General features: G+C 36.0%; 4 protein-coding genes and 3 non-coding genes across 9 annotated transcripts in view; 6 read left to right on the forward strand and 1 right to left on the reverse strand.

The window, feature by feature from the left end:
• Positions 1 to 2,688, forward strand: part of cratb (carnitine O-acetyltransferase b) — a 9,656-nt gene extending 6,968 nt beyond the window's left edge. The window contains exons 12-16 of one of the 2 annotated variants that reach the window (XM_077742752.1): positions 42 to 164; positions 728 to 863; positions 950 to 1,012; positions 1,109 to 1,246; positions 2,133 to 2,687. In XM_077742752.1, coding sequence (XP_077598878.1) covers positions 42 to 164; positions 728 to 863; positions 950 to 1,012; positions 1,109 to 1,246; positions 2,133 to 2,336 — 664 coding nt within the window. In that variant the 3' untranslated portion in view covers positions 2,337 to 2,687. Of the gene's footprint in view, positions 1 to 41; positions 165 to 727; positions 864 to 949; positions 1,013 to 1,108; positions 1,247 to 2,132 lie in introns of both variants that reach the window. The other variant, XM_077742753.1, reaches the window with a different exon arrangement.
• Positions 2,689 to 3,994: 1,306 nt separating this feature from the next.
• ppt2b (palmitoyl-protein thioesterase 2b) lies at positions 3,995 to 10,228 on the forward strand. Of its 2 annotated transcripts, XM_077743980.1 has the most exons (9): positions 3,995 to 4,173; positions 4,303 to 4,458; positions 5,573 to 5,726; positions 7,039 to 7,134; positions 7,209 to 7,316; positions 7,414 to 7,497; positions 7,652 to 7,736; positions 7,878 to 7,932; positions 8,231 to 10,228. In XM_077743980.1, exons 1-9 carry the CDS (start codon positions 4,162 to 4,164, stop codon positions 8,372 to 8,374), a joined length of 894 nt encoding a protein of 297 aa, XP_077600106.1. In that variant the 5' UTR covers positions 3,995 to 4,161; the 3' UTR covers positions 8,375 to 10,228. The 2 variants fall into 2 exon arrangements, with proteins under 2 accessions (XP_077600106.1, XP_077600105.1); XM_077743979.1 differs by having other exon boundaries at positions 3,995 to 4,458.
• A 198-nt stretch (positions 10,229 to 10,426) lies between these two features.
• rps5 (ribosomal protein S5) lies at positions 10,427 to 12,842 on the forward strand. The gene is made up of 7 exons (XM_077743761.1): positions 10,427 to 10,525; positions 11,240 to 11,284; positions 11,354 to 11,457; positions 11,681 to 11,890; positions 12,176 to 12,304; positions 12,563 to 12,661; positions 12,738 to 12,842. Coding segments are annotated over exons 1-7 (657 nt in total). The 5' UTR covers positions 10,427 to 10,524; the 3' UTR covers positions 12,807 to 12,842.
• LOC144215293 (small nucleolar RNA SNORA3/SNORA45 family) lies at positions 11,490 to 11,622 on the forward strand. Its single transcript, XR_013330390.1, has one exon. It is a non-coding gene; the product is annotated as a small nucleolar RNA SNORA3/SNORA45 family (small nucleolar RNA).
• Positions 11,951 to 12,083, forward strand: LOC144215291 (small nucleolar RNA SNORA3/SNORA45 family). Its single transcript, XR_013330388.1, has one exon. It is a non-coding gene; the product is annotated as a small nucleolar RNA SNORA3/SNORA45 family (small nucleolar RNA).
• Positions 12,357 to 12,490, forward strand: LOC144215292 (small nucleolar RNA SNORA3/SNORA45 family). The gene has a single exon (XR_013330389.1). It is a non-coding gene; the product is annotated as a small nucleolar RNA SNORA3/SNORA45 family (small nucleolar RNA).
• Positions 12,843 to 14,313: 1,471 nt separating the features above from the next.
• ddah2 (DDAH family member 2, ADMA-independent) lies at positions 14,314 to 21,271 on the reverse strand. Its single transcript, XM_077743760.1, has 6 exons — positions 21,028 to 21,271; positions 19,419 to 19,720; positions 18,372 to 18,560; positions 16,205 to 16,324; positions 15,030 to 15,173; positions 14,314 to 14,800 (listed from the first exon to the last, which is right to left on the reverse strand). Exons 2-6 carry the CDS (start codon positions 19,716 to 19,718, stop codon positions 14,681 to 14,683), a joined length of 873 nt encoding a protein of 290 aa, XP_077599886.1. The 5' UTR covers positions 19,719 to 19,720; positions 21,028 to 21,271; the 3' UTR covers positions 14,314 to 14,680.
• Between the last annotated feature and the right edge of the window lie 1,681 nt (positions 21,272 to 22,952).

The following is a 22,952-nucleotide window of genomic DNA, read 5'->3' on the forward strand; positions in this document are numbered from 1 at the left end:
AAAATCACAAATCTAATATATATCATGGATTTTTTTTCCAGACTAATCAATGACCTGGATGTGAATGTCTTCAATTTTAAGAAGTTTGGCAAAGACCTTCCTAAAAAGCACAAACTGAGTCCCAACTCCTTTATACAGGTAGCTCTGCAGTTGGCCTACTACAGGTAAAGAAACTGACATTTTACTGGATGATATTTTACATTTTCCTGCTACTTCTGAAACAAAGCTGATGTTTTAATTGTTATGTTTTTTTCGGGTTGGTGGATGGGTATGTTTTGTATACATTTTGCCTGATTTGTCCCTCTTCGCTACCCTTGCATTGTGTGAACTAGGTGTTTGTGATTTGTCATCAACCTCTGTCTGTGTATATAAACCCTGTGTTCTGGCATGTCTTTTTGTGGGAGTATTATTCCGTGTTTCCTGTTTCTCTGAGTCGTATTGCACTTATCTTAAGCCAGAACATTGTCTTAATTTTTTTTTAATGAAGCTAAACATGAGCATTCCAAATTTAAAAACACTTTTTTTGTTGTTTTATGCATTTTAATGAATTTCAATCTACAGCCAGTTGAAATTGTACATGTATACATAATGAAATGTGCAATTGGTGTATAAAGAGGGCAGTTTTTAGTGTTAAAAGTTTGAAATTTATTAAACAAATGTCAAGGGAAATGGAATAATACTACATATTAGTGTAGTATTTTTAGATGTTTTCTGTTTGTGTTTTTAGAGTTCATGGAGAAGTGTGTGCTTCCTGCGACATCGCCTCTCAGCGGATGTTTCGTAAAGGAAGGACCGAGTATATTCGCTCGCCTTCAACCCAGACACTTAAATTCATTCTTGCCTTTATCGATCCATCAGTGTCGGTAAGCAAATATGCATTTATTTATTTATTTCACATTTCTACTATAGTACAAGAGCAAATACTTCCTTTTTCTTTCTTGTGTTTCAGCGTGAAGCCAAACTCCAATTGTTGACAGAAGCTATTGATGCCTACTCAGTTCTAACTGAGAAGGTAACCAAGCTAATGTAGTACATTGACTTTTGAGTACCCTAAGTTATAAACTTCTGTAATTGTAAAGTACAATTTTCATACTTACATTCTATACAGGTACTTAAAGGACAAGGTATTGACCGACACCTGCTGGCATTAAAGTTTCAAGCCATTGAAGAGGGACTTAGTGTTCCTAAAATCTTCATGGATACTGCCTTTGGCCTGGCAACTCATTGGAAACTCCGAACTGGACAGGTGTGTTTCACGGGTTGACTAACTTTATATATACAGTTGTGCCTCGAGACACGAGCTTAATTCGTTCCAGGAGCTCGTACATTGATTTTCTTGTAACTCAAAGAAACGTTTCCCATAAACTAAAAACAAATTAATTTGTTCTAACCCTCTGTAAAAACACCCAAAACATTTTTATTTGTTATAATTCGCCATCTATTAACAAAGTAACAAATAACTAGTGGTTTAATACTACTAAAATGTGTTTAATATTATTAATATTAATAATAGTATGGGGGGGGGGTGCTTGTTGCACGGCAACTCGCTCGTAACATAACATGACCAAATCTAATCTAGTGCCCATGATGTACTTATGAGCAGCCTCTTGCGTCCGCTGTCTGCTCATATATCAAAATTAGTCTCGTATCTCAAGATAAATATTTGCTCAAAATGTTACTCCTATCTCAAATTGCTCGTATGACGAGGAACTCATATGTCAAGGAACCACTGTATATATATTTTTAGGAAATGCCAGTTTAAAATACAATTGCGAATGTGAATATACCGTATTTTTGGACTATAAGTCGCACTAGCCAAAGAATACACAATAAAGAGGAAAATATATATATAAATTGTACATTTTTGGGATGGCATTTTTTTTTATTTGATCAGAAACCAGGAACAAAAACATGTTAATGTTACAATAGTAAAATGAAGAACAACAGGCTATCTTTTTATATTACAGTTTTTCCAGTTGATTATAGCCTAAAAACACTAGAGGAAAAAAAACATGTATTGCACTTGAGTATTAGACGCATGCCCAGCCAAATTATGGAAAAAGTGTGACTTATAGTCCGGAAAATACAGTATTGGATCTCAACCCCAAGCTTAGTGGTTGTTTTTCCTTTAGGTGCCTGCAAACACAGATAGCGTTATGTGTTTTGGGCCCCTGGTCCCTGACGGTTACGCCATATGTTACAACCCTCAGTCTGACCACGTCCATTTTTCTATAACTGCTTTCAACTGCTGCGAGGAAACTAATGCAGAAACTCTTGGTGTCGCTGTAAGGGAAACCCTTTGCCAACTGTACGAGCTACTGGAACCTACTGTGTAGACGTGCAAAAAAAATGGGGTGTTCTAATTTCTACTCTTATTCTTAAGCAACACAAATTCAAGAATGTCACTGTTTATGAAGGTTTAGTTCTTGTGTTCAATGTTTTTCATTCGCAGTAGCAAATATACATCACATACATTTCTGTATGAATCTCAGACAAAGTATTTGTATCTACTGTATCACCGTTGTCATCATTCACATTTATAGGTCACTTGCTTCTGAAGGAACAAAATATGGCAGAGGAAACATTTAATGGTGACCAATGGTGTTTTTGCTTGATTAGCATATTTGACACAATTTGTTTGGCATGATTACGCACAATTTAGGTTAATAAAGCTATTTTTTTTTTGCTTACTAACAAGACTGTCTTTGTTCTGACATTATCTTTAAGGTCCTCCAGCTACTTTTTGCCTTAACGGTGGTATACAGATGTCTAAATAAAGTAAGGAGGATGTCACATGCAGTCATGTTATAATCCCAATATATCAGTATTGGTTGGTCAGGGAACAGCAAGGTATAATCCACCCACTTGTTCTACTGACCTACATTTACAACTTAAATTACGTATATTCATTCTATGATGATTTTGCTCCCTCTGTTTAATCATATTTAAATGTCTAGTTACAGTTGTGCCTCTACTTACGAATGCTTCAATTTACACATTTTTCAGGTTACGAAAAACTTTATGTACATACATATTGTTCCAAAATACAATCATTTTTTCAAAGTACAATCATTTTTCCAAAGTACAATCATTTTTCCAAAGTACAATCATTTTTCCAAAATACAATCATTTTCCAAAATACAATCATGTTTTCCAAATTACAATCATTTTTTTTCCGAAATACCATCATTTTTTCTCCAAAATACAATCATTTTTTCCCAAATACAATATTTTTTTCCTGAATACAATATTTGTTTTCAAATTACAATCATTTTTTTCCAAAATACAATCATTTTTTCCCAAAATACAATATTTTTTTCCAAAATACAATCATTTTTTTCCAAATTACAAAACATGTGGTATATGGTATAACACATTATTATAACGGGGGAATGCTGCAACACATGCTGCAGACTACTTCGGATTTCTACAGCCATAATTACTAATTATTCTCATTTTTCCAGCCACTTAAACTGTCTTCACAACACTTTACATAGACGGTGCACACCCATCACCCCTTGTGCATGTTGATGCAGGACGAGGACCATCACATGGCATCAACTTGCGTGATGATAGAGTAAGAGAACGAGCAAATAAGAGAGTTTTAATGGCATAATAAATATTTTTGGTGTATTTTTCCTGTTCATGCATTGTATTTTCCTGTTTATTGCATGAGCAGTTGTTTTTCTTGTGCCCAGCAATTGGCTGACTACCAATTCAGTATATTGTATAAATAGAGGTACTACCACTGCACAAGTTGTCCAGGGGTCAGATTTCAACTTGTTTCCTCAAAAATATTCCTTAGTAAGACCCCAAAAATATAAATACATAAGGAAAATGATAATGTTGGCCTTTTTAAAATACCTGTTCAGGTACTGGTTTTAAATTATTAGTTTTATTTTTATATAATATATACTAGGAAGTGACGTCTTCCGTGTACTATTACATTTACATTTCGACCGGAACAAGTACACAACACTTATTCCACCGTCGTTTTGTGCACTAGGGCAGTAACCTGCCGGTGTTTACAACTGAGTATTTTATATATATATTTAGTATATAAAAAAAGAAATCTCCTTACATTTTTTTCTAGAATATAAATTTGAATACGAGTTCTATGAAAGCCACATCTTTTGTCAATTTATAAAAGCGTGGAACGGAATGGAACAAAATGTAACTTTTTCTATTAAATTCACAGATAATAAATGGATGGGTGTTTAGCCCTACTAGTTTTCGTAGAGCACCGTTTTATCCTTAATATTTATTAAAATGAAGATGTTTGTGACTGACTCGATTAACCAGAGACGGGAGAGGAGAAGCGGGACTACCAGCCTCTTGTGGCCGCTGCTCGGTGCGTGTTTGTGGGCTGCAGCAGTCGCCTACAAACCGGTGGTTATTGTGCACGGCTTGTTCGACAGCTCGGGTGATTTTAAGACTCTTCAGCGCTTTATCAACGAGGTATGTGGTTAAATTGGAAAAACTGATGTTTGGTTTAATCTGTTCGACATTGTTTATATATCTGCAGTACAACGTGTGATTTCACTGTATGTAAACATTAGGCAGGCCTTACATATATAGTTCAATGATTTCTGTAACTTGAATGTATGTATAATCTGACTTCTTTCATTTGATCTCGTTGCTTAAGAAGAAATCTCATCTCATTTTCTGAAACACTTCATTTTCATTAGGGTCGCAGGGGGTGCTGGAGCCTTTCCCAGGTGAATTGGTGGCCAGCCAATCGCAGGGCACATGGAGATGGACAACCATTTACGCTCACACTCATACCTTGGGCCAATTTACAGTGTCCAATCAGCCTACCATGCATGTTTTTCAAATGTGGGAGTCAAACCGGAGTACCTGGAAGAAACCCACGCAGGCCTGGGGAGAACATGCAAATTCCCACAAAGGTGGAACGACCTGGTCTTGAACCCAAGACCCTAGCACTGTGAAGCCGACGCGCTAACCACTCGCCAGATTTGATAAGAAATAAATTTATATATATGCTCACTATATTATTTCTTGATATACATCTCAAGGAAGACACTGATGGTGGGGAATTTATGTAACAACATTAGGGATGTCCCGATAATGATTTTTTCAGATGTAATCCGATTTTTTTCAAGATATGTTTTTCCAATATCGATCAGGTGACTAATGACGCCCATATTTTATTTATTATTTATTACATGATGATCTGTTACTATCATTAATTCCCAAAGATGCATAACAGCACTCCACTCACATGTTTGCATAGTGGTTTGATTTACAGAAGCCAAAAATTAAGATGGTACTAAAACACACACACACATGCGTCTACTGGATGGATTCCAATCTTGTAAAATGTGATAATCTAGTGTTTACTGCAATTTACTTTCAACCATATTTTTACTGAATTACAGAAACATTTAGAAATGTTTTTTAGGAAATGAATCAAATGTTTATAGGAAGTGAACCAAATGTTTAGATTACCATAAAACGGACATTTACAGTCAGCCAAGGCTTTTGTTGTTCCCATTTCCATTCAAACCTTCTTCCAATTTCTGCTTTTTTAACAATTTTTCTCTTTTTACAGTCTCATCCCGGAACAAATGTGACCGTAATTGACTTGTTCGACCGAAGTTCCAGTTTACAGCCCATGTGGAAACAGGTGGAAGGTTTCAAAGCAGCCATTTATCCTATCATGCAAAACTCAGAGGAAGGAGTTCATTTTATTTGCTACTCTCAAGGTGTGTTTGTGTACAGCGGGTGCACGTGCTTAAGTCACACACTCGCAGTTTATCTTAGATAATGAGAGCAGCCGTGGTATGTTCTGTTGCTTACATTATTTCAAACGCTGACCTTTGAATGACACATTGTTCTTTTTTTATTGTCATTTTTTTAATAACAAAATATCAACTGGCAAGAAAAAGATTCATAGGTGTCTTTAAATTCTAGAAATAACCTTATCAGTTTTTTTACATGAGAACTAATCTTTTTCTCTTGACTGATACTACATTATGTAAAACCAATGTTTTTGTGTATTTGTTTCCCCTTTTTATTTCATACTTATGTATATTCAACCTTATTTAAAGTACAGTCGTACCCTTACTTGCTAAATTTATTGGTTTCAGAACTTTTTTCGTAATTTGAAAATTTGGTAAGTAAAGCAGTACTTTATATGTAAATTCTCTCATTCGTTCCATGATCCTCAAACAACTGCCAACTAGAGGCTTTAAAATTGGTCAAAAAGACCCAATTTTGTATGAAATGTGAGAAACACAAAAATGAGAGAAAATTATTTATTGTCTTCAAATTTAAAATGCGCTCTGCGCCGCTGAAATAGTTCCCTTTGCGGTCATTTTAGTGGGATACGTAATACACGTGTTTGTCCGCCAGATGGCGGCAAGTGCCCCTTCTACCAGGGCCGAAAGCCGTCCACTTTGTACTACATTTTAGACTATAACTAGTGCCCTATGCACGTGTGAAAATATTTGCATTTGTACGTTTTTAATCGCTTAATAAGGGGAATTACAATCATTAACAAAGGGAGCATTTAGCCGAAGTGGGCCGGTATGTAAGAGAGAATCTTGAAACATGGATAGTGGTTGTTGTGAAACAGCCAATTGAATTTAATTGAATGTTTTTATTGTCATTATATGAGATAAAATGAGTGATGAAATCTGAGGTCTCTTAAGCAAGAATGAATTCATCCGCAACAATATTTTCAAAATAAAATAGCGGATAAGGACAGAAATTTACTTTTGGGGGATTTCGTAACTTGGGTTTACATTTGCATATAAATACATTTGTAACCTGAAATTTTTGTACCTAGACGCATTCGTAAGTAGAGGTATGAATGTAGTTTCAACGTCATGTATTGTTATCAAGAAAAATGCTGTGCAACTATATTTTACTAACTTATCGGTGTTCCCACACGGTTTTACTGGGATGAAGAACTAAGAGTTATATAATATAAAACACAGTAAATCATATACAGTGATACTATTATCTTGTGTTCCATCTTAAGGCAACTAAAGTATATTTTCTATTCTCTTTCAGGTGGACTAGTTTGCAGAGGAATTTTGTCCACGTTGCCAGATCACAACGTACACACTTTTATCTCGCTGTCGTCGCCTCAAGCCGGACAATATGGCGGTGAGTTTCTTCTCAAAGTTTTCTGAGTTGGTTTCCACTTAATAACTCATCATTTTTTTTTGTTTGTTTCTTAGACACTGACTATTTGAAGTACCTGTTTCCTCAATTTGTCAAGTCCAACTTGTACCATCTGTGCTATACAGGCATGGGCCAGAGGATATCTATCTGCAACTACTGGAATGGTGTGAACATGACAATAGCTTTGTTATTTTTTTGTTTCTGTATTTTATGCGAATTTAGAAAGAAAACAAAATACCCTCTGTTGATCTTCTTGTTCAGACCCTCACCACAGAGACATGTACGCGAACAACAGTGATTATCTGGCACTTCTTAACAGAGACAGGCCCAATCCAAATTCAACAGGTAAGCAAATTCCTCTTCTTCAAACTCATTCTTAAGTTCAATGTTCACTGACATCATGTGTTCTGCATGGGATTTTGACCATGTGATGCATTGATCAGGTGCAAACTATTGTATGCATAAAAATGATCTGGAAATGTTCTTTCTTTATTTCCAGAGTGGAAGAAAAACTTTTTGAGAATCAATAAGCTAGTGCTTATTGGAGGACCGGATGATGGTGTCATCACTCCCTGGCAGTCAAGGTTTGACTACACAGTTCTACTTTTATGATTGTCTTCCCTTCATAAATACATCGTTCTGGGATTTTTCACTTTTCATGCTGAAGAACAGATGATACTCATGTGAGGCTCACACACATTCTGTGTTCTGCTTTTACATTTTAGTCAGTTTGGATTCTTTGACAACAATGAGACCGTTGTTGAGATGCAGCACCAAGATGTGAGTAAAATCATACTTAAAACACATTTATCTACAGTTTTTTCTACTTATGATGTTCACGTTTTAAATGTGACTTGAGGAGCCATCACACGTCTAATAAAATGTAAATATAAACAGAATATAATGATTAGAAAATCTGTTTCCAAGTATATTCAATTGAAAACACGTTCAAAATAACAAACTTGGTTTATTTTGTTGCAATCTCAATCCAATATTCATTTTGATGTCTTAATTTTATTACATTTTTTTATGGAGGATGCAAAAACAGAAAAGAACAGTCTATCTATATTTTCTCCAGGTGTACTTGCAGGATGTCTTTGGGTTGAAGACCCTGGCAACTCGAGGTGATCTCTTCTTATGTTCCATTCCTGATGTCCAACATGTCCAATGGCACTCCAATGAGACAGTATTCCACACCTGCATGGAAAAGTGGCTGGTTTAGAACCAAAAACAATCGCTCATCAACATTTTTTTTTAAAGATTTGGTTCATAAAGGGTTACATGAATAGTCTGTTTACAATGGAGTTCATATTCTATGATTAGTCATGCAAATTTGTTCTCGTAAAGGTTCATCACTTAGCTATCCTAAAGCGTTATTTATAAGTTCAGTCAATATTTATAAAGTTGCACAGTTTTAGCTCTTAGGAGAATCTAAACTGTGTCGGAGTTACTTTGTAAAAATTACCATATTTTCTCGCATGTAAGCCGTATTTGTAACTAAAAATAATAACTGAATCAAGGGTACAGCTTATATGCATACAAAACTTTATACTCTTTTTCACCAGTGGATGTTGGCAAAGTAATATTTACAATTTGTTGGTTATTTTCAGTTTTGCAGTAAGAAAACAACCATTACTAGATCAATTAATTCCTTATGATATTGACCCTAATTATATGCTTTTGATTCATACAGTATCTCAGAAATACCACGTGAGGATTTTTCTTAAGATTTTCCCTTCAAAGTAACACATTTGTACTCCCTATTAAAACTATAAATATGGAGGTGAAAATTAATGAATCAGGGGGTGGCTTATATGCGAGAAACTAAAATTCAACAATTTTAAGGCAACTTTAAGGGTGCGGCTTATATGCGAGTAAATGCAGTACAGCTATATTGTTAGATATGTATATGTTGCAATTTAGACATTGAAGGCACAATCAATCATTTACATCAACTACAAGCGTAACCTTGAATGTAGAGCCTTACTAGTCAAAACTTACTTTTATTGATAAGCAGCAACTCCATTAAGAATACTTAAATCAACGCATTCACTATAAAGACATAATTACTACGTGTGTAGTAGTTTTGGGTTATACAGAAAGCGATAGAACACAACAGTGCCTGAGCGACATTCTGCCGTCTTTTGTCACCCGCCTTGTTCCTATTTAATGCAGTCTTTTTTAAGTATATTCTATATAATATTTCCATGTTTGCATGTGATTCAAGAGTAGAAACATAATAGTTTTCTAACTAAAGGTTAGATAGTCCAAATTGTTTTCAGAAGAAACAAAAAATAGTTACATAAACATGACAAAAATAGTTTTAGAAAACACATTGGTATTTTTATAAATATTTTGATAGAATGCTAAAATTACCTAGTAATGTTAATAGGCTTACAATACCAATATTTGTTGAAAAGAATAGTTCTTTATTAGAGGACGCCTTAAATTTATTTGTTAAATTTGTTTACCATAAGTGCTAATATAAATTGCCAGTTGTAATATTGCTAAAGGAATGAATAGATTGAGAATTTTGTAGAATGGTCAAAAAATGCAGTATTATTTAAACATTTTAATGCATGTCTCTTCCTTGTTGACATCAATGTCATTTTTACTATGCCTTTAGACTTTAGTCATTTGATATGTATTTGATTGTATGCCCACTTTGATAAAGGACTTGATTCTCAATTATATTCAAGTATTTAAGCTAATGTTTAAAATCAGTGGATTTGAAGGGACTTCACTTCTTCAATGGAGTTTTCGCTGTATGATGAACTTAAACCTGATTAAGAAAGGTTTTATCTAATAAGGGAAAATAAGATTACCTCTTTCTCTAATTGTATGTTGTATTGTTGGAATATTTTGCGTTATTATATCATGTATATTGTATGCTTGTTATTTACCAATGATGAAGGGATTGCATTTTTCATGTTCATTGATTTCCTCTGTGAAATGTTAACTTGTATTTTTAAAAACCGTAAACAGATATATATCTATTTTGACTCTCCTAAAATTTTTAGTGTTGAATGTATTTGAGGTGTAAAGTATCCTTCCTCAATAAAACCTTTTGAACATGTTTTGAGTGATACTACTACAAAAATTATATTTTAAATATTTTTTCCACATTTTCCATGTTGGCAATCAAATTAATATAATTAAAATTGTATTTTATACACGTTTTCAATGGTATATAGATAGTATAATAGATAGTTGTCCCATCCATTCTAAGAACAACAATGAATTTGAAAACTTCAACTCCCATCATGCACCATCTACCGGAAATGTGCGCAAATTTGACCGGATATGTGCGAGTAACGCCGCTTGGAGGCCCTTTTCCGTCTCTGCGAAGTGTGCTTCAGGCCGTCAGACACCAGTGAGTAAAATGTGCCTTTTAATCCGCGCTTTTCAGCACGGAAAACACATTGTGTTATTAACCCAAACAGCAACGACGTATGTTGTTCTGAAATTTCGATACAAGTGCCATAATTCCGTCAAGTGTCTTATTTTATCGGCGAACCGTTCTCGTCCTGCATAACAATGCTAAGTGTTAGCTCGTGGCTACATTCTAGCCCATGTGGAAACGAACCAGCGAGGGAGTAACTTCGTCCAGCTCTACGTCCTCTAGTCATATTAGAGTCTTATTGTTTGTTTACAATTCTCACATGACATATTTTAGGGAACACATATAGTTTGGGCGTGATGTGACGTCTGTAAACGCCAACGTGTTAGAGTTTCGGTGAATAATCGGCGGGTGTGCGTTAACCAAGGCCCATTTTGGACTTCAATTGGGCATTACAGTGAAAATAATTCATTTTATGAATATACGAACGGTTCGAATTGTAGGGGGAAACGCCTTAATTATTAATTTGAATGTTGCTATGAACACTTTTAGATAAAATTACTGACTTTTCGAATGTGAAGGTAATTAAAATGACTACTCCGCGTGCAAGTTTCAAACAAATATGAACGTGTGATAGAGGTTTTGTCTCATGCATGATAGAATATAGTGTTACTAATTCTGAATAACGATCCATTTTTATGGTGGCTTATATTACAAGGAATAAAATCTATGGTTTCCTGTTTACAGTGACTGATCGGGAGGCTGCGCCACCAGTGGCTGAAGCGATACAAAGTCTGAAAACCGAACAATTTTTATGGTGTTCTATATCAAAATGAGTAATATATAATTTCATATTTACAGTGACTGATTGGGAGGCTGCGCCAGCAGTGGCCGAGACTCCCGAGATCAAGCTGTTCGGCAAGTGGAGCACAGATGACGTCCAGATTAACGATATCTCCCTGCAGGTGAGTGTACTGCAATTCTTTGCATGACTCCCATCGAAGCCAGAGTCACTCCTCGACATTGATTTGTTGTCCCGGTGTGCTAGTGCTCTCGTAGAGGAAAACTCTATGCTAATTCATTGGCTGTCATGTGCAGTGACTTTGCCAATCACCCGCTTAGAGACATTACCTGTTGAATAATGCTGAACTATGGTAAAGTTGTGTTGAATGACGTTTTTGTATGCAGGACTACATCGCCGTGAAGGAGAAATACGCCAAGTACCTGCCACACTCTGGAGGTCGTTATGCCGCCAAGCGTTTCCGCAAGGCTCAGTGCCCCATTGTGGAGCGTCTGACCAACTCCATGATGATGCACGGCCGAAACAACGGCAAGAAGTTGATGACCGTGCGCATTGTTAAGCACGCGTTCGAGATCATTCACCTGCTGACTGGAGAGGTGCGGGAACAGTTAAAACGACTTATAAATTTGGGCTAAATGTCCATTTTCAATGACTAAGGCGAGGCTAGAGTCACATCTCGACATTGCTTTGTTGTTTTGGTGTGCTTGAGCACTCGCAGAGAAAATATCTCAGTTTATTCATTGGATGTGGTCTCCAGTGACTCACCCAATCACCAGCTTAGAGACATGGCCTGTTAAAATGCACTAACCGTTTGAACTAATATGTGACCTCCCCTGAATTGTTTTGCCGTATTTTCTCGCTCATAAGTTTTCTTGTTGCAGAACCCCCTCCAAGTTTTGGTGAACGCCATCATTAATAGCGGACCCCGTGAGGACTCTACTCGTATCGGTCGTGCTGGTACCGTCAGGAGGCAGGCTGTGGACGTGTCGCCCCTCCGTAGAGTTAACCAGGTGACGTCTCATTGAATTCTCCCTCCTGTGATTTATCCATGAAATTTTCTGCGGCGAGGCTAGAGTCACGTCTCGACACCACCTGTTTTCCTGGCGTGCTAGAGCACTCGCAGAGTAAATGTCTGTGTTATTCATTGGCTGTAGTCTCTGCAGTGACCCGGCCATTCACCCAACTCAGATACATGACAATGGTTATGTTTGTGTAGTCATGTTTGTCCACCTGGATCCCTATTTATAATGATCGCCATTTTCTTGCAGGCTATCTGGCTTTTGTGCACAGGCGCAAGAGAAGCTGCTTTCAGAAACATCAAGACCATTGCAGAGTGCCTGGCTGATGAGCTCATCAATGCCGCAAAGGTGTGGAGGCTGTAGATTGAATGCAACATCCCCATTGTATTGTTTGGTTTATTTAACTTTGGACCTTTTTTTTCAGGGGTCATCTAACTCCTATGCCATCAAAAAGAAGGACGAGTTGGAGAGAGTTGCTAAATCCAACCGTTAAAGTTGTCTGTCCAGAACAATAAATTTGAATACAGTACATTCTGTTGGGTTATTTTTTTTTTCAGACATAAATAATTCATAAAGTTGGGTGATTATGATGGTTTGTATCAGCAGACTAAAGAAAATTCAGTGTTAGGATTGTTATACAGTGTTCCCTCGGTCATCGCGGTTAATGGGGACCAGGACCACCCGCTATCAGTGAATTTCCGCGAAGTAGGGATTCCCCTTCAAAAATGCTTAATTTGAATTTAATTTAAAAAAAATATAAGTAGAACTAAGTATGATCTGGGTGTGAAAAGAGACAAAACAACAAATACCACTGCCTAATATTGGAGAGTGGTGGCCCAGTGGATAAGTCATTAGTTTCCTGCTTCTTTGGTCATGGGTTCAAATTCAAGCACCTGCAAAGGTTTTCCCAATATTATTCAGGGAAATGGTTGGGATAAATTTAAAAGTACTACTGCTTTCTCTCACAGGGTGGTGGCCCAGGGGATAAGTCATCCGTCTCAAACCTCTGGTCCTGGGTTCAAATCCCAGTGCCTGCAAAGATTTTCCAAATATTATTCAGTTAAAAGAATAAGTTCTAATGGCTATTGTCTAACTGAATAAGTATTAAGTGGTGGATGATACATTTAGTCAAAAAAAATGACTAAGTGTTTCAGGTTAATGAAAGAGGTGAAAGTATAAGTACTACCACTTTCTCTCACTGGGTGGTGGCCCAGTGGATAAGTCATCAGTCTACCACCTCTGTGGTCCTGGGTTCAAATCCCAGTGCAGGCAAAGATTTTCCAAATATTATTCAGTTAAAAGAATAAGTTCTAATTCTAAGTGTATAAGTATTGAATGGTGGATGAAGCATTTTGTCCAAAAAATGACTAAGTGTTTCACCCCATTTCCTTGGATAAAACGTTTCAACACCCATGTATAAGTGGGGCACGAGTTGGTGTAGTGGGTTGCACACTCGCCTTTGCACCGAGAGAACGTGAGTTCGCTTCCCGGTGTCGGCGGTTCACTGACCAAGCAAGCGGTCGAGGGTCGGCCGAAGGCCGACCCGAGAACGCCTTTCGCACAGACAGGTCCCTCCAACTGTCTTCCGAACTGCCGAAGGCAGTTCGGAATATAACCTTTTGCTGAAAAGTATGACTAAGTGTTTAATATAAATTAAAAAGTTTTTTCTTTTTTTTTCCCTTCTTCTTATTCCATTGACCATTTCTTCTTTCCAGTTATTTTCAGCCAAACGACGGCAGCGGGAATCGTACCCAGGTCTCCCAGATGGTAGTCCAGTGCACTAACCTCTGCGCCACCAAGTGACTACACTTTCCTCAGTAATCATGTGTGTCTTGACAAGAAGTACACAGAAACAACTAAGTGAAAATGTGTCCGAACTGGGACTTGAACCCATGTCTCCCAGGCGGGAGTCCAGTGCACTAACCTCTGCGCCACCAAGTGACTACACTTTCCTTAGTAATCATTTGAGTATTAGTGTCAGTAATCATTTGAATGTTCCTACTTGAATTCACCAAACATTTTAATAGTTGGACCTTCCATAGAAAAGATGTAGAAAATTCTTCCTAGACAAAGCATAATTCTAATATTTTGAACCACAAAGAGCTAAATTACCAAAGTATTAAAGCACAATTTGCATAGTTTCATTCATCCTTAATCCAAAAGTAACCCATGTTACCCCTTTAGCCAAATCAAGCCGAAGCTACTCAAGGTAAAAAAAATTCACTGAAGTGAAGCTTAGTTGACTTTTCCATGTGTAAAGGATGCAAATGAGTTCCTCCAACAATGAGGATTTGGATCAAATACATTCCTACAGTTAAAAGACCCACCCTATCCATCCCATGATAGTTCTAAGGACTCAAAAGTATATCAGAAATACGTGTGCTTCTTATTGACAAGAAGGCACAGCGAGGACAGAGAGGCTCCTAACTTTTCAGCCTCACTGCAGGCTGTGGGCAAGAAAGTGTAGTCCTGAAGCTTCAAGAAGGCCTGAAACAACGGAAAAAAAGAACACTTTGGTTACAATTACTGTGATACCTTGAGATGCGAGCTTAATCCGTTTCAGGACCGAGCTCATATGTCTACTTACATGCATCTCAAAGCTTTTCCCATAGAAATGAACAAATAAATACAAATGAATTTGTTGCCACACTCTGAAAAACCCTACCAAAAACAGGATATTACAACAGAAAAAAAATAATAACTAAATATAACTTACAGGCATGCTGTCAGGACATTCTTCCGCTGGCCTGTGGAGCAAGAAATCTTTCTTGGATGGGCCTTTTATGTAGATGCAGTTACTGGCAGACTGGTCTGGTACAGTAAGAACCTCATAATGGTGGTCGGTCAACTGCTCCATCATCTGGACACAAATGTGACAATCTAACATCATAACATATTATTATTTCCTGATTTTAGGCATTTTTTGCATTGAATAAAAATCCCAAATCACACTTTTGGCTGAAAATCATCTCATTAACAACTATATCGCCTATATTAACAATATAATTTGTTCTCATCCAAGTTTTATCAACAGGAATCATATAAACCCAAAAAACTATTCCAAAATTTTGACACAGACCTAAGTCACCAAAAATGTATGTCTACAGACCCTGCAAAAATGAGTAACGTAACATTTTTAATCTCTTAATTTAATGACGTTTACTCCCAATATTTCTTAAATCTCCTAGTATGGCATGAATACCAACGTTGTGCTTACACAGACTTTAAGTACTTTACGAAAACAACTTCAATCTTGTAACATTATGACTTTTTTTACCTTAATCTCGTAACATTGACTTTGTTTTTTTTTACCTCAATCTCGTAAAATTACGATTTTTTTACCTCAATCTCGTAACAATACATTTTTTTTACCTCAATCTCCTAACATTATGCAAAGAAAGGTTTTGTGGTCACAGACTTATCAATATAAGTTAAAGCCTGTGAATCAACTTCCATTTCACATTACCTAAAAATAAGCAACCAACTAAAATGTCAACATCTTACAACATAAAACATGTAATAGTACAAACTATGATGTTAACCTTCGCTCTATTTCATTATTAATCTCATACTAGTTTGATTTTAATCTCCTAACATTAAATTTTTTCTCCCATAATATTAAAATTCATGAATCCTTCGCAACTCTTGTTGTTCTTGTGAACACCAACTTTAAAGTTGTTCTACATCATTCCTCAACTGATAGTCTTAAAACTTTTTAACACTCTTTAACAATAATTGCATCTACCAATCCTACCAGTGCCCAATTTTTTTTCTGCCCACTTATGCTTGTATAACTACGCAAGAGCCTCAAAATATCCAAAAAAAACAACGTAGGCAGCTAGAAAACCCTTTTCAAATTGGCAATAACAAAAAAAACAATAATAATCTCACCCGTAGAGTCTTTTTGGCCCCTTCACTGTTACTGATGATGATGGTGTTTGCCCCACCCATCGAGCAGATGTTTTTCAGTCGAATCCCACCACAGACTGGCACGGTAGACACGGAAAAGTCCTGAACACATCACAGTGGAAAATGTTTAGTTAACGCTTCCACAGGCACTCATTGCTTTTATTGAACTGTCGGTTCAGTTTATCCCATGACTGATGTTACATAACAAATGGAGAAGACATTGTTTTCTGCAAAAAACTGAAAATTAACATTATTACTTCATCTTTTTACATATATTTCAACTCATTTGTGACATATTTAAGTGTTCAAGATGCTAGTTCAGTGGTGTCAAACATACGGCCCGCGGGCCGGATCCGGCCCGCCTGGTGGTTTGGCACGGCCCGGGGAAGAAAGCTGCATTGTATTAAAAAAATATGAATTTTCTTTAAAATTTGAAGTTCTTATATTATCCACTAGAGGGCAGTGTTTTAGTACGTGCAGACAACATGAATTGACATTTATTTATGTTCTTATGTTATTCTCTTGTTCATAATATATTGTTCATAATGTAAAAGGAACATTCTTTTAATAAACATTTTGATATTTTACTCATTCTTTGCACTAATTATTAGTATTAGTGACTAATACAAAGGACAAAAGTGGTCTTATTGTTAGTTCTATGTAATTTTGCAATGAGTTTACTGGTCCGGCCCGCTTGATCTAAAATTAAGCTGTATTCGGCCCGCAGACCAAAGGGAGTTTGACACCCCTGTGCTAGTTACAACAAGAATATGTTGTACCATAACCTGAAATGCATTACGTCAGGGTACGAATGACACAGGCGTTACTAAAACAATCAGTAACGCCTGTGCTTCCTCCGATTAAGTATCTCAATCCGTTTGGAGTCCAAAAATGCAGACATGCAACAGCTGTTTTTTTTTAGGTCAGCATTGACTTCCATTGTATTGCTTAGTAACTTTTTAAGTCAATAGTCCAAATAGCAACAATTTTCTTTCTTCTGCTCTTTTTTTTTGAGGCTTGGGTTCGTTTTAGTAACATTAAACGAAACCAATAAGTCCATTAAAAAATTAAAATAACTTAAATAATTTACCCCTCGTGTAGTGAATTTAATAAAAGTGTTTCAATTGTTGTTATATAATCTTTTTGTCAATAAATTGATGTTGCAATTTAATGGTATAAGGGTCATTCCGGAATTCTACCCATTAAACTCTAATCATCTCTATTTAAAATACTACAATATGCAAGTTTTTAGTAAATTGAGGAAAAATTTAAAAAACTAAATAATAATAATGGACTACCCTCTTTGTTCTATTGCTGTTTTTTTAACTACGAATACCTATTTTATTTTAAATTAAGAATAAATATTCATGGGAGTTTGTCCCATAACATATACACAATCCTCTTACTATAACCTTTTTTTAGCATGGTAGAAAAAGGAAAATCACTAAATTATGATGAACCTGACAAACATTTAAAAAAAATGAAGAATGTGTAAAGCAATATCGTTTTCTAGTTTTGATTTTTTTCTAATAACATAGCCTTGTTTGCATGTCAATGCATGTTCCGTGATCACAAGACATTTTTTCCTTTACTAATTTACATAAATTTGCATCTTATTCAGCTGTGACAGTTACTTAAACAGAAGGAAAACAACCATACATATCTGCAACTGTTTGTGTGACTATAACAAGTAAGCAAATAGAAGTAAATAGGTCAGTTTCTTGCTATTTCAAATACAAAATAAAGCAACCCATTTAAAAAAAAAAACTCACCTGAACTAACCTAGCCTTTTATAGTTTATTCCTTCATTTAACATGGTAATAATATATATATTTCAAGAATTCTGAAGCCCAAATATAACCCATACATCCAATTGCATCTGCCAAATCCTTCCTGCATTGATTCTGAAACATGATGCCATGTAACACACTCACAGTATTTTAAATAGTATATATATGGACTTAAGGCACTTAAGGGAAACAATGGAATCAATATGTACACCAAATAGTGGTTACATCACATCCACTCTTAATGGTTTCTAGTCCAAAAAATAAAAAAATAAAAGCCCTATTCATCAATGTCTCTCCTCCAATTCCCCAAATCTAATCATACACTCCTGACAATCGTCGGCCATCTTTTCAGTTCTTACCTGAAACGTGTTCGCTAGCACTTCGGCTCCTTTGTGGTTGGTGTAGGAGGAGATACCCACAAAGAACTCTCTCCCCGTGAAGAGGACGTCACTGCCCTCCAGTGTGGCCCCACCGGAGTCGCCGAGCTCCCCCTCCATCTCCACCACTGTCAGATCGAGCTCAGACATCACCCTGCGCACTGCCTCCACCTGCCGAACAGTAAACAAGTCTTTTCAAAGAAAAGCATATTCCTTGACTTACCGTATTTTCACGACTATGAGGCGCACATAAAAGTCTTACATTTTCTCCAAAATACACAGTGTGCCTTATAATCCAGTGCGCCTTATATATGGAAAAAAACTGAAAACCAAAAATGAAAAACCACCACTGTCGGATATTAAAAAAAACACAAACGCCTGAACTGAAACAATACCGTTAAATATGCAGATGCCATCTTAGTTTACAACATCATCCATCATATAGCTCCTCCCCCACTGCAAGATTTTATACAAAAAAATCTAAAACATCAACAATGGCTGGCTCTAGAGGTGACTGTGAAGCGAGTGCTTCATACCTGGAAGCAATTACCGTATTTTTACGACTATAAGGCGCACTTAAAAGTCTTAAATTTTCTCCAAAATAGACACTGCGCCTTATAATCAATCCAATGTGCAACTTTTGCTGCCAAAATTGAATCTAGTGATGAACCAAAATCTGGATTTTTCAGTTCTAGTTCAACATAAATGTCAAGTTTGGGTCATGTGACAATGAAGCTGCAAGCTTCTGAATGCGTGACTTGTTTTCTTTAATTCAAGGAAAATACTTTCCAATCCTTCTTTCACGTAAATGTAATATTTTCAGTTTTCTGTTCTTTAGTAATCAGCAGTGACACATGAAATACTTTATTTATTTACTTTACTTATATTAAGAAACAACTATTTCTCTCGAAACACCATGTGGACTTCCATATAGACATGAACTTAAAGAATCCCTATCAAAAGCTCTCTAGCCTGAATCCGAATTGACAAATATGCCCTTCTATGGAATTGAATGAGTTATATGATTACCTCGCTACGCCTCTGCTGACTGAATGGCCTGGTGATGAGCGCCGTATCACCTTGGATGACCGCCACGTCCTCAATCCTCCAACTCATTGGTAGCTCTGAATCGGGTGGTATCTCGATCAGCTGCAGGCCCACTTTCTGTCTCAGCGCCCCCGTCAAACAGCCAAACTGACGCTTGGCTTTGGCCAGGTCCACAGAGGTCTCCTTGTTCTCGCCTTTGTCTCCCTCCACCTTCCCGAAGGTCTCTGGGATACCCCGCACCACCGCGTGGGTGAACTGGCCGTACTGGCAGATATTTGCCATCTCTGTGGAGCACAATAGAGGTGTAAAAAAACAACAACAATGCCAGTGGAAACACTAGCCCAGGGGTAGGAAACCTATGGCTCGGGACCCATATGTGGCTCTTTTAATAGGTGCGGTAAACTGTGAGGTAAAATATGGAAACCACTGTTGAGAGAGCTCAATTCTGAACGCATCAATAAGAGCGTTACGTGAGCATTGTGGTGTCGACACTACCTCGAGTGCGGTTTTAAACATTTGTTTTCCATTAGATTCTTTTGGATGCATACTCCCATTGATTAGCATTGATTAGCAACAGCGCCACAATGTTGTCAAAAGATCTGAGATTTCTTGTACTTTAAAAGTGGGGGCAATACTACAAATAGCACACATTTTAGTGTATTTTTATTTCTAAATTTTGAGTATGGCTCTCAAAGACTAATGTCTTTACTGTACAGTTTTCCTTTGATTATCGCGACTTCACTTATAGTGAATTCACTTATTTGCATTTTTTTTTCTGATATTATTTTTTTAAAATATGAAAGCCACTCCCCTGTTTTCTGCTTGCTACAATCAGTACTGAATATATATATATTTTTTTAAGTTTCTAAAAATGTGAAAATACACACTGAAACTCATAAGTGGAAGCCACTCTTGCTAATAGGGGTGACCCCACTTTGAGATTTTTAGATTATTGCGGCCATGTTTGGTTTACATTAACTGCGATATTCGAGGGATTACTGTACTCAAGTTTCATGAATTTTGTGAATTGTCAATCGTTGTGATTTAGATTTTTTAACATAAAATTCTGGTAAACTATATTTATAATGTATAAAATAGTTTGGAAGGATTTTTTTTTCCCGGGGAGTATTATTGTATGTGCTGATTAAAAACAGTTTTGGTTCACAACTATGTTCAATGTTTTATAATAAAACAAAATTATAAATGAACATTTCCCAGTCCAGGGGAATTGATGATCCGATTTAACATGTATTCATAACAAACATATCATATCAAAAATATCATTCTGTAATTGAGTAGGAGTAAAAACGCATATATTTCATATTCTAAAAGGTATTAAGTTAGTTAAAAACTTTGCAAATCTCCGCATCTTGCAACACGTAATTAAAAGGATTATACAAATTTTACAAAACGCATAATCGTAAGAAAATAAACAGCAATTATTAAAATATGTATCCATTACTTGTGGCTTAAACTCACAACCGGTGCAAACATTTTGCAATCAATGCGATGACCAACTTAAAATCCAAGCTCAGGCAACAATTAACATGCAAAAAAACATTTAAAAAATAATAATAATAATTTTAGTTACCACTTTAGAGCGTGAAGGGAAGACTTTTGGTAACGTTTACCACTGCCTAATGTATTTCCCAAACAGGGCAGTTTCCCGTTATCTTGCTTTTTACTCTTGTCCTCCCGCTCACTGTTTTGTTGAAACGTGCAACTTCCTAATACACATTTCAAAATAAAACAAACTTTTTTTCTTTGCTTCACACGGGCTACTTTCAAGTTTCAGCTCAAATATGACGCCTTTAACGAGACAAAAGTGACTTTGTGGCGTGTGCGTGACAAAACCTAAAGCTATACTGTTCCAGGTAATAATGACATTCCATTTTTATTTAAGAATTAATTTCCGGTTGTCAATGGCAGGTAACAACTTAAATACTATTAAATAAATAATAACTTTGAAGCATTATTGGAGGCCACGATGAGTGTATTTGTTTTTAATTCAGTCCAATTTTATTCATTTTCCAATAATATTGCACTTTTTCTTTCATTGTTTATTCATAAGAGTATTTTTTTAAATACGATTATTAATATTATTTTTAAAAATACCTGGCATCTACTTGTATATAAAATATTAATATTGTGGCCTACATGGCAAAAAATAAAAATGGCCATCAATAAAATCTGTGCTATTTCTGGATTTTGTTGTTGTCAATTACAAATAAATAGTCAATATCCATAAAAAGGTTTACCCAATTTTTCAATTTCATAACGACTTACAACTATTTTTTTTTAATTTCTTGCATTATTCCTTAGTTTTATTTTTTAATGTTGCATGAAAAAGCAGGATGCTTTTCTTTTTCGGGCATCATATTTATGCCTGCTTATTCTTAGCGGTTTGTTTTTGTCCTTGACATGACAAAAAAATTAATCTCTTAAGCTTTTCGCAAATAGGTCAAACGGTGCAGAATTATTGGAAAAACATGCAGCTAGCAGGGGTTGCTTACGTGTTTAAAATCAAAACACACCATTCAATCAATATATTGACTTTTTATCTCTGCAATATCAATTTGGAGAATCGTGTATATTACTTATTTGGGGGTTCAACATTACTTTCTGGCAAGAACAGGGGTGTCAAACTCATTTTTTTTTTGTTAAGGGCCACGACATAGTTTCGCTTTCATCCGGAGGGCCGTTATGTCTTCCAACATGGCTGCCAAAATTAATCGATTAATGAATTGACAGCTTTGTTTATCATCAAGAGATAATTTTTGGACATTTAAATGAGTACAAATGTTCTTTTTGAGCCTCTTAATAGCATATATTATCTTGTAATGGATTTTTAAAATGTATGTAATTTGTTTTTCATTACAAAATTCAACCCCACTTTTCAACTAAAAACAACACTATGAAAAAAAACCCTAAATTTTGGATTAAAACAGTGCAATTATTGATTTAAAAAGGGAAAAAAACAGGAAACATTTCCTATACATCTATAAACTTAATTTGAATTTGATCATAAAACAGAAATTCGGCACTTATGATTTACTTTTTCAGGCCTAACAAAATGACGTGACGGGCCAGGTTTGGCCCCTGGGCCGCCAATTGGACACCTGTGCGGTACATTATGATTTTTTTTTTTTTTGCACAAAGACAAATTAATTGTGTACAAGAGATATTTGGGCACATAAAGTGGTGGGATAGCAAAGAGAAATAAGTGGGTTTAGGGGGTTGTAAGAAAGATAGCAAGTAAAGGTCACAGACAGGATTAAAGAACACCATCTGTCCATTATAGGAGTCCTTAACCAACCCAACATCCCTCCAAAACACAAGAATAACACCAGGAATTTTCCATTCACCAAAATATGGAGAAAAATCTGAGGCCACTTCTTCATGTATTTTACAAAAAGCCATTTTTGCTACATAAAAGTACTAGCCTTATCAATAATTATTTTTTCCACATTGAATAAAGGTGCAAGTATGTGTAAATAGTCTGAATATAGCCTGTCA

Source organism: Stigmatopora nigra, chromosome 21 (genome assembly GCF_051989575.1).
Source record: "Stigmatopora nigra isolate UIUO_SnigA chromosome 21, RoL_Snig_1.1, whole genome shotgun sequence".
NCBI lineage: Eukaryota > Metazoa > Chordata > Actinopteri > Syngnathiformes > Syngnathidae > Stigmatopora > Stigmatopora nigra.

Excerpts from the sequence above, each read along its gene's own strand:
- ppt2b (XM_077743979.1), top strand. The coding sequence starts at position 4,270 with ATGAAGATGTTTGTGACTGACTCGATTAACCAGAGACGGGAGAGGAGA. Across the intron at positions 7,135-7,208 it reads TCAAGCCGGACAATATGGCG|ACACTGACTATTTGAAGTAC; the intron begins GTGAGTTTCTTC and ends TTTGTTTCTTAG. Across the intron at positions 7,933-8,230 it reads TTGAGATGCAGCACCAAGAT|GTGTACTTGCAGGATGTCTT; the intron begins GTGAGTAAAATC and ends TATTTTCTCCAG.
- rps5 (XM_077743761.1), top strand. Across the intron at positions 11,458-11,680 it reads TTAACGATATCTCCCTGCAG|GACTACATCGCCGTGAAGGA; the intron begins GTGAGTGTACTG and ends TTTTGTATGCAG. Across the intron at positions 12,305-12,562 it reads CCCTCCGTAGAGTTAACCAG|GCTATCTGGCTTTTGTGCAC; the intron begins GTGACGTCTCAT and ends ATTTTCTTGCAG.
- ddah2 (XM_077743760.1), bottom strand. The coding sequence starts at position 19,718 with ATGGCAAATATCTGCCAGTACGGCCAGTTCACCCACGCGGTGGTGCGG. Across the intron at positions 18,561-19,418 it reads GTCAGCAGAGGCGTAGCGAG|GTGGAGGCAGTGCGCAGGGT; the intron begins GTAATCATATAA and ends ACTGTTCGGCAG. Across the intron at positions 15,174-16,204 it reads GGGCCAAAAAGACTCTACGG|ATGATGGAGCAGTTGACCGA; the intron begins GTGAGATTATTA and ends ATTTGTGTCCAG.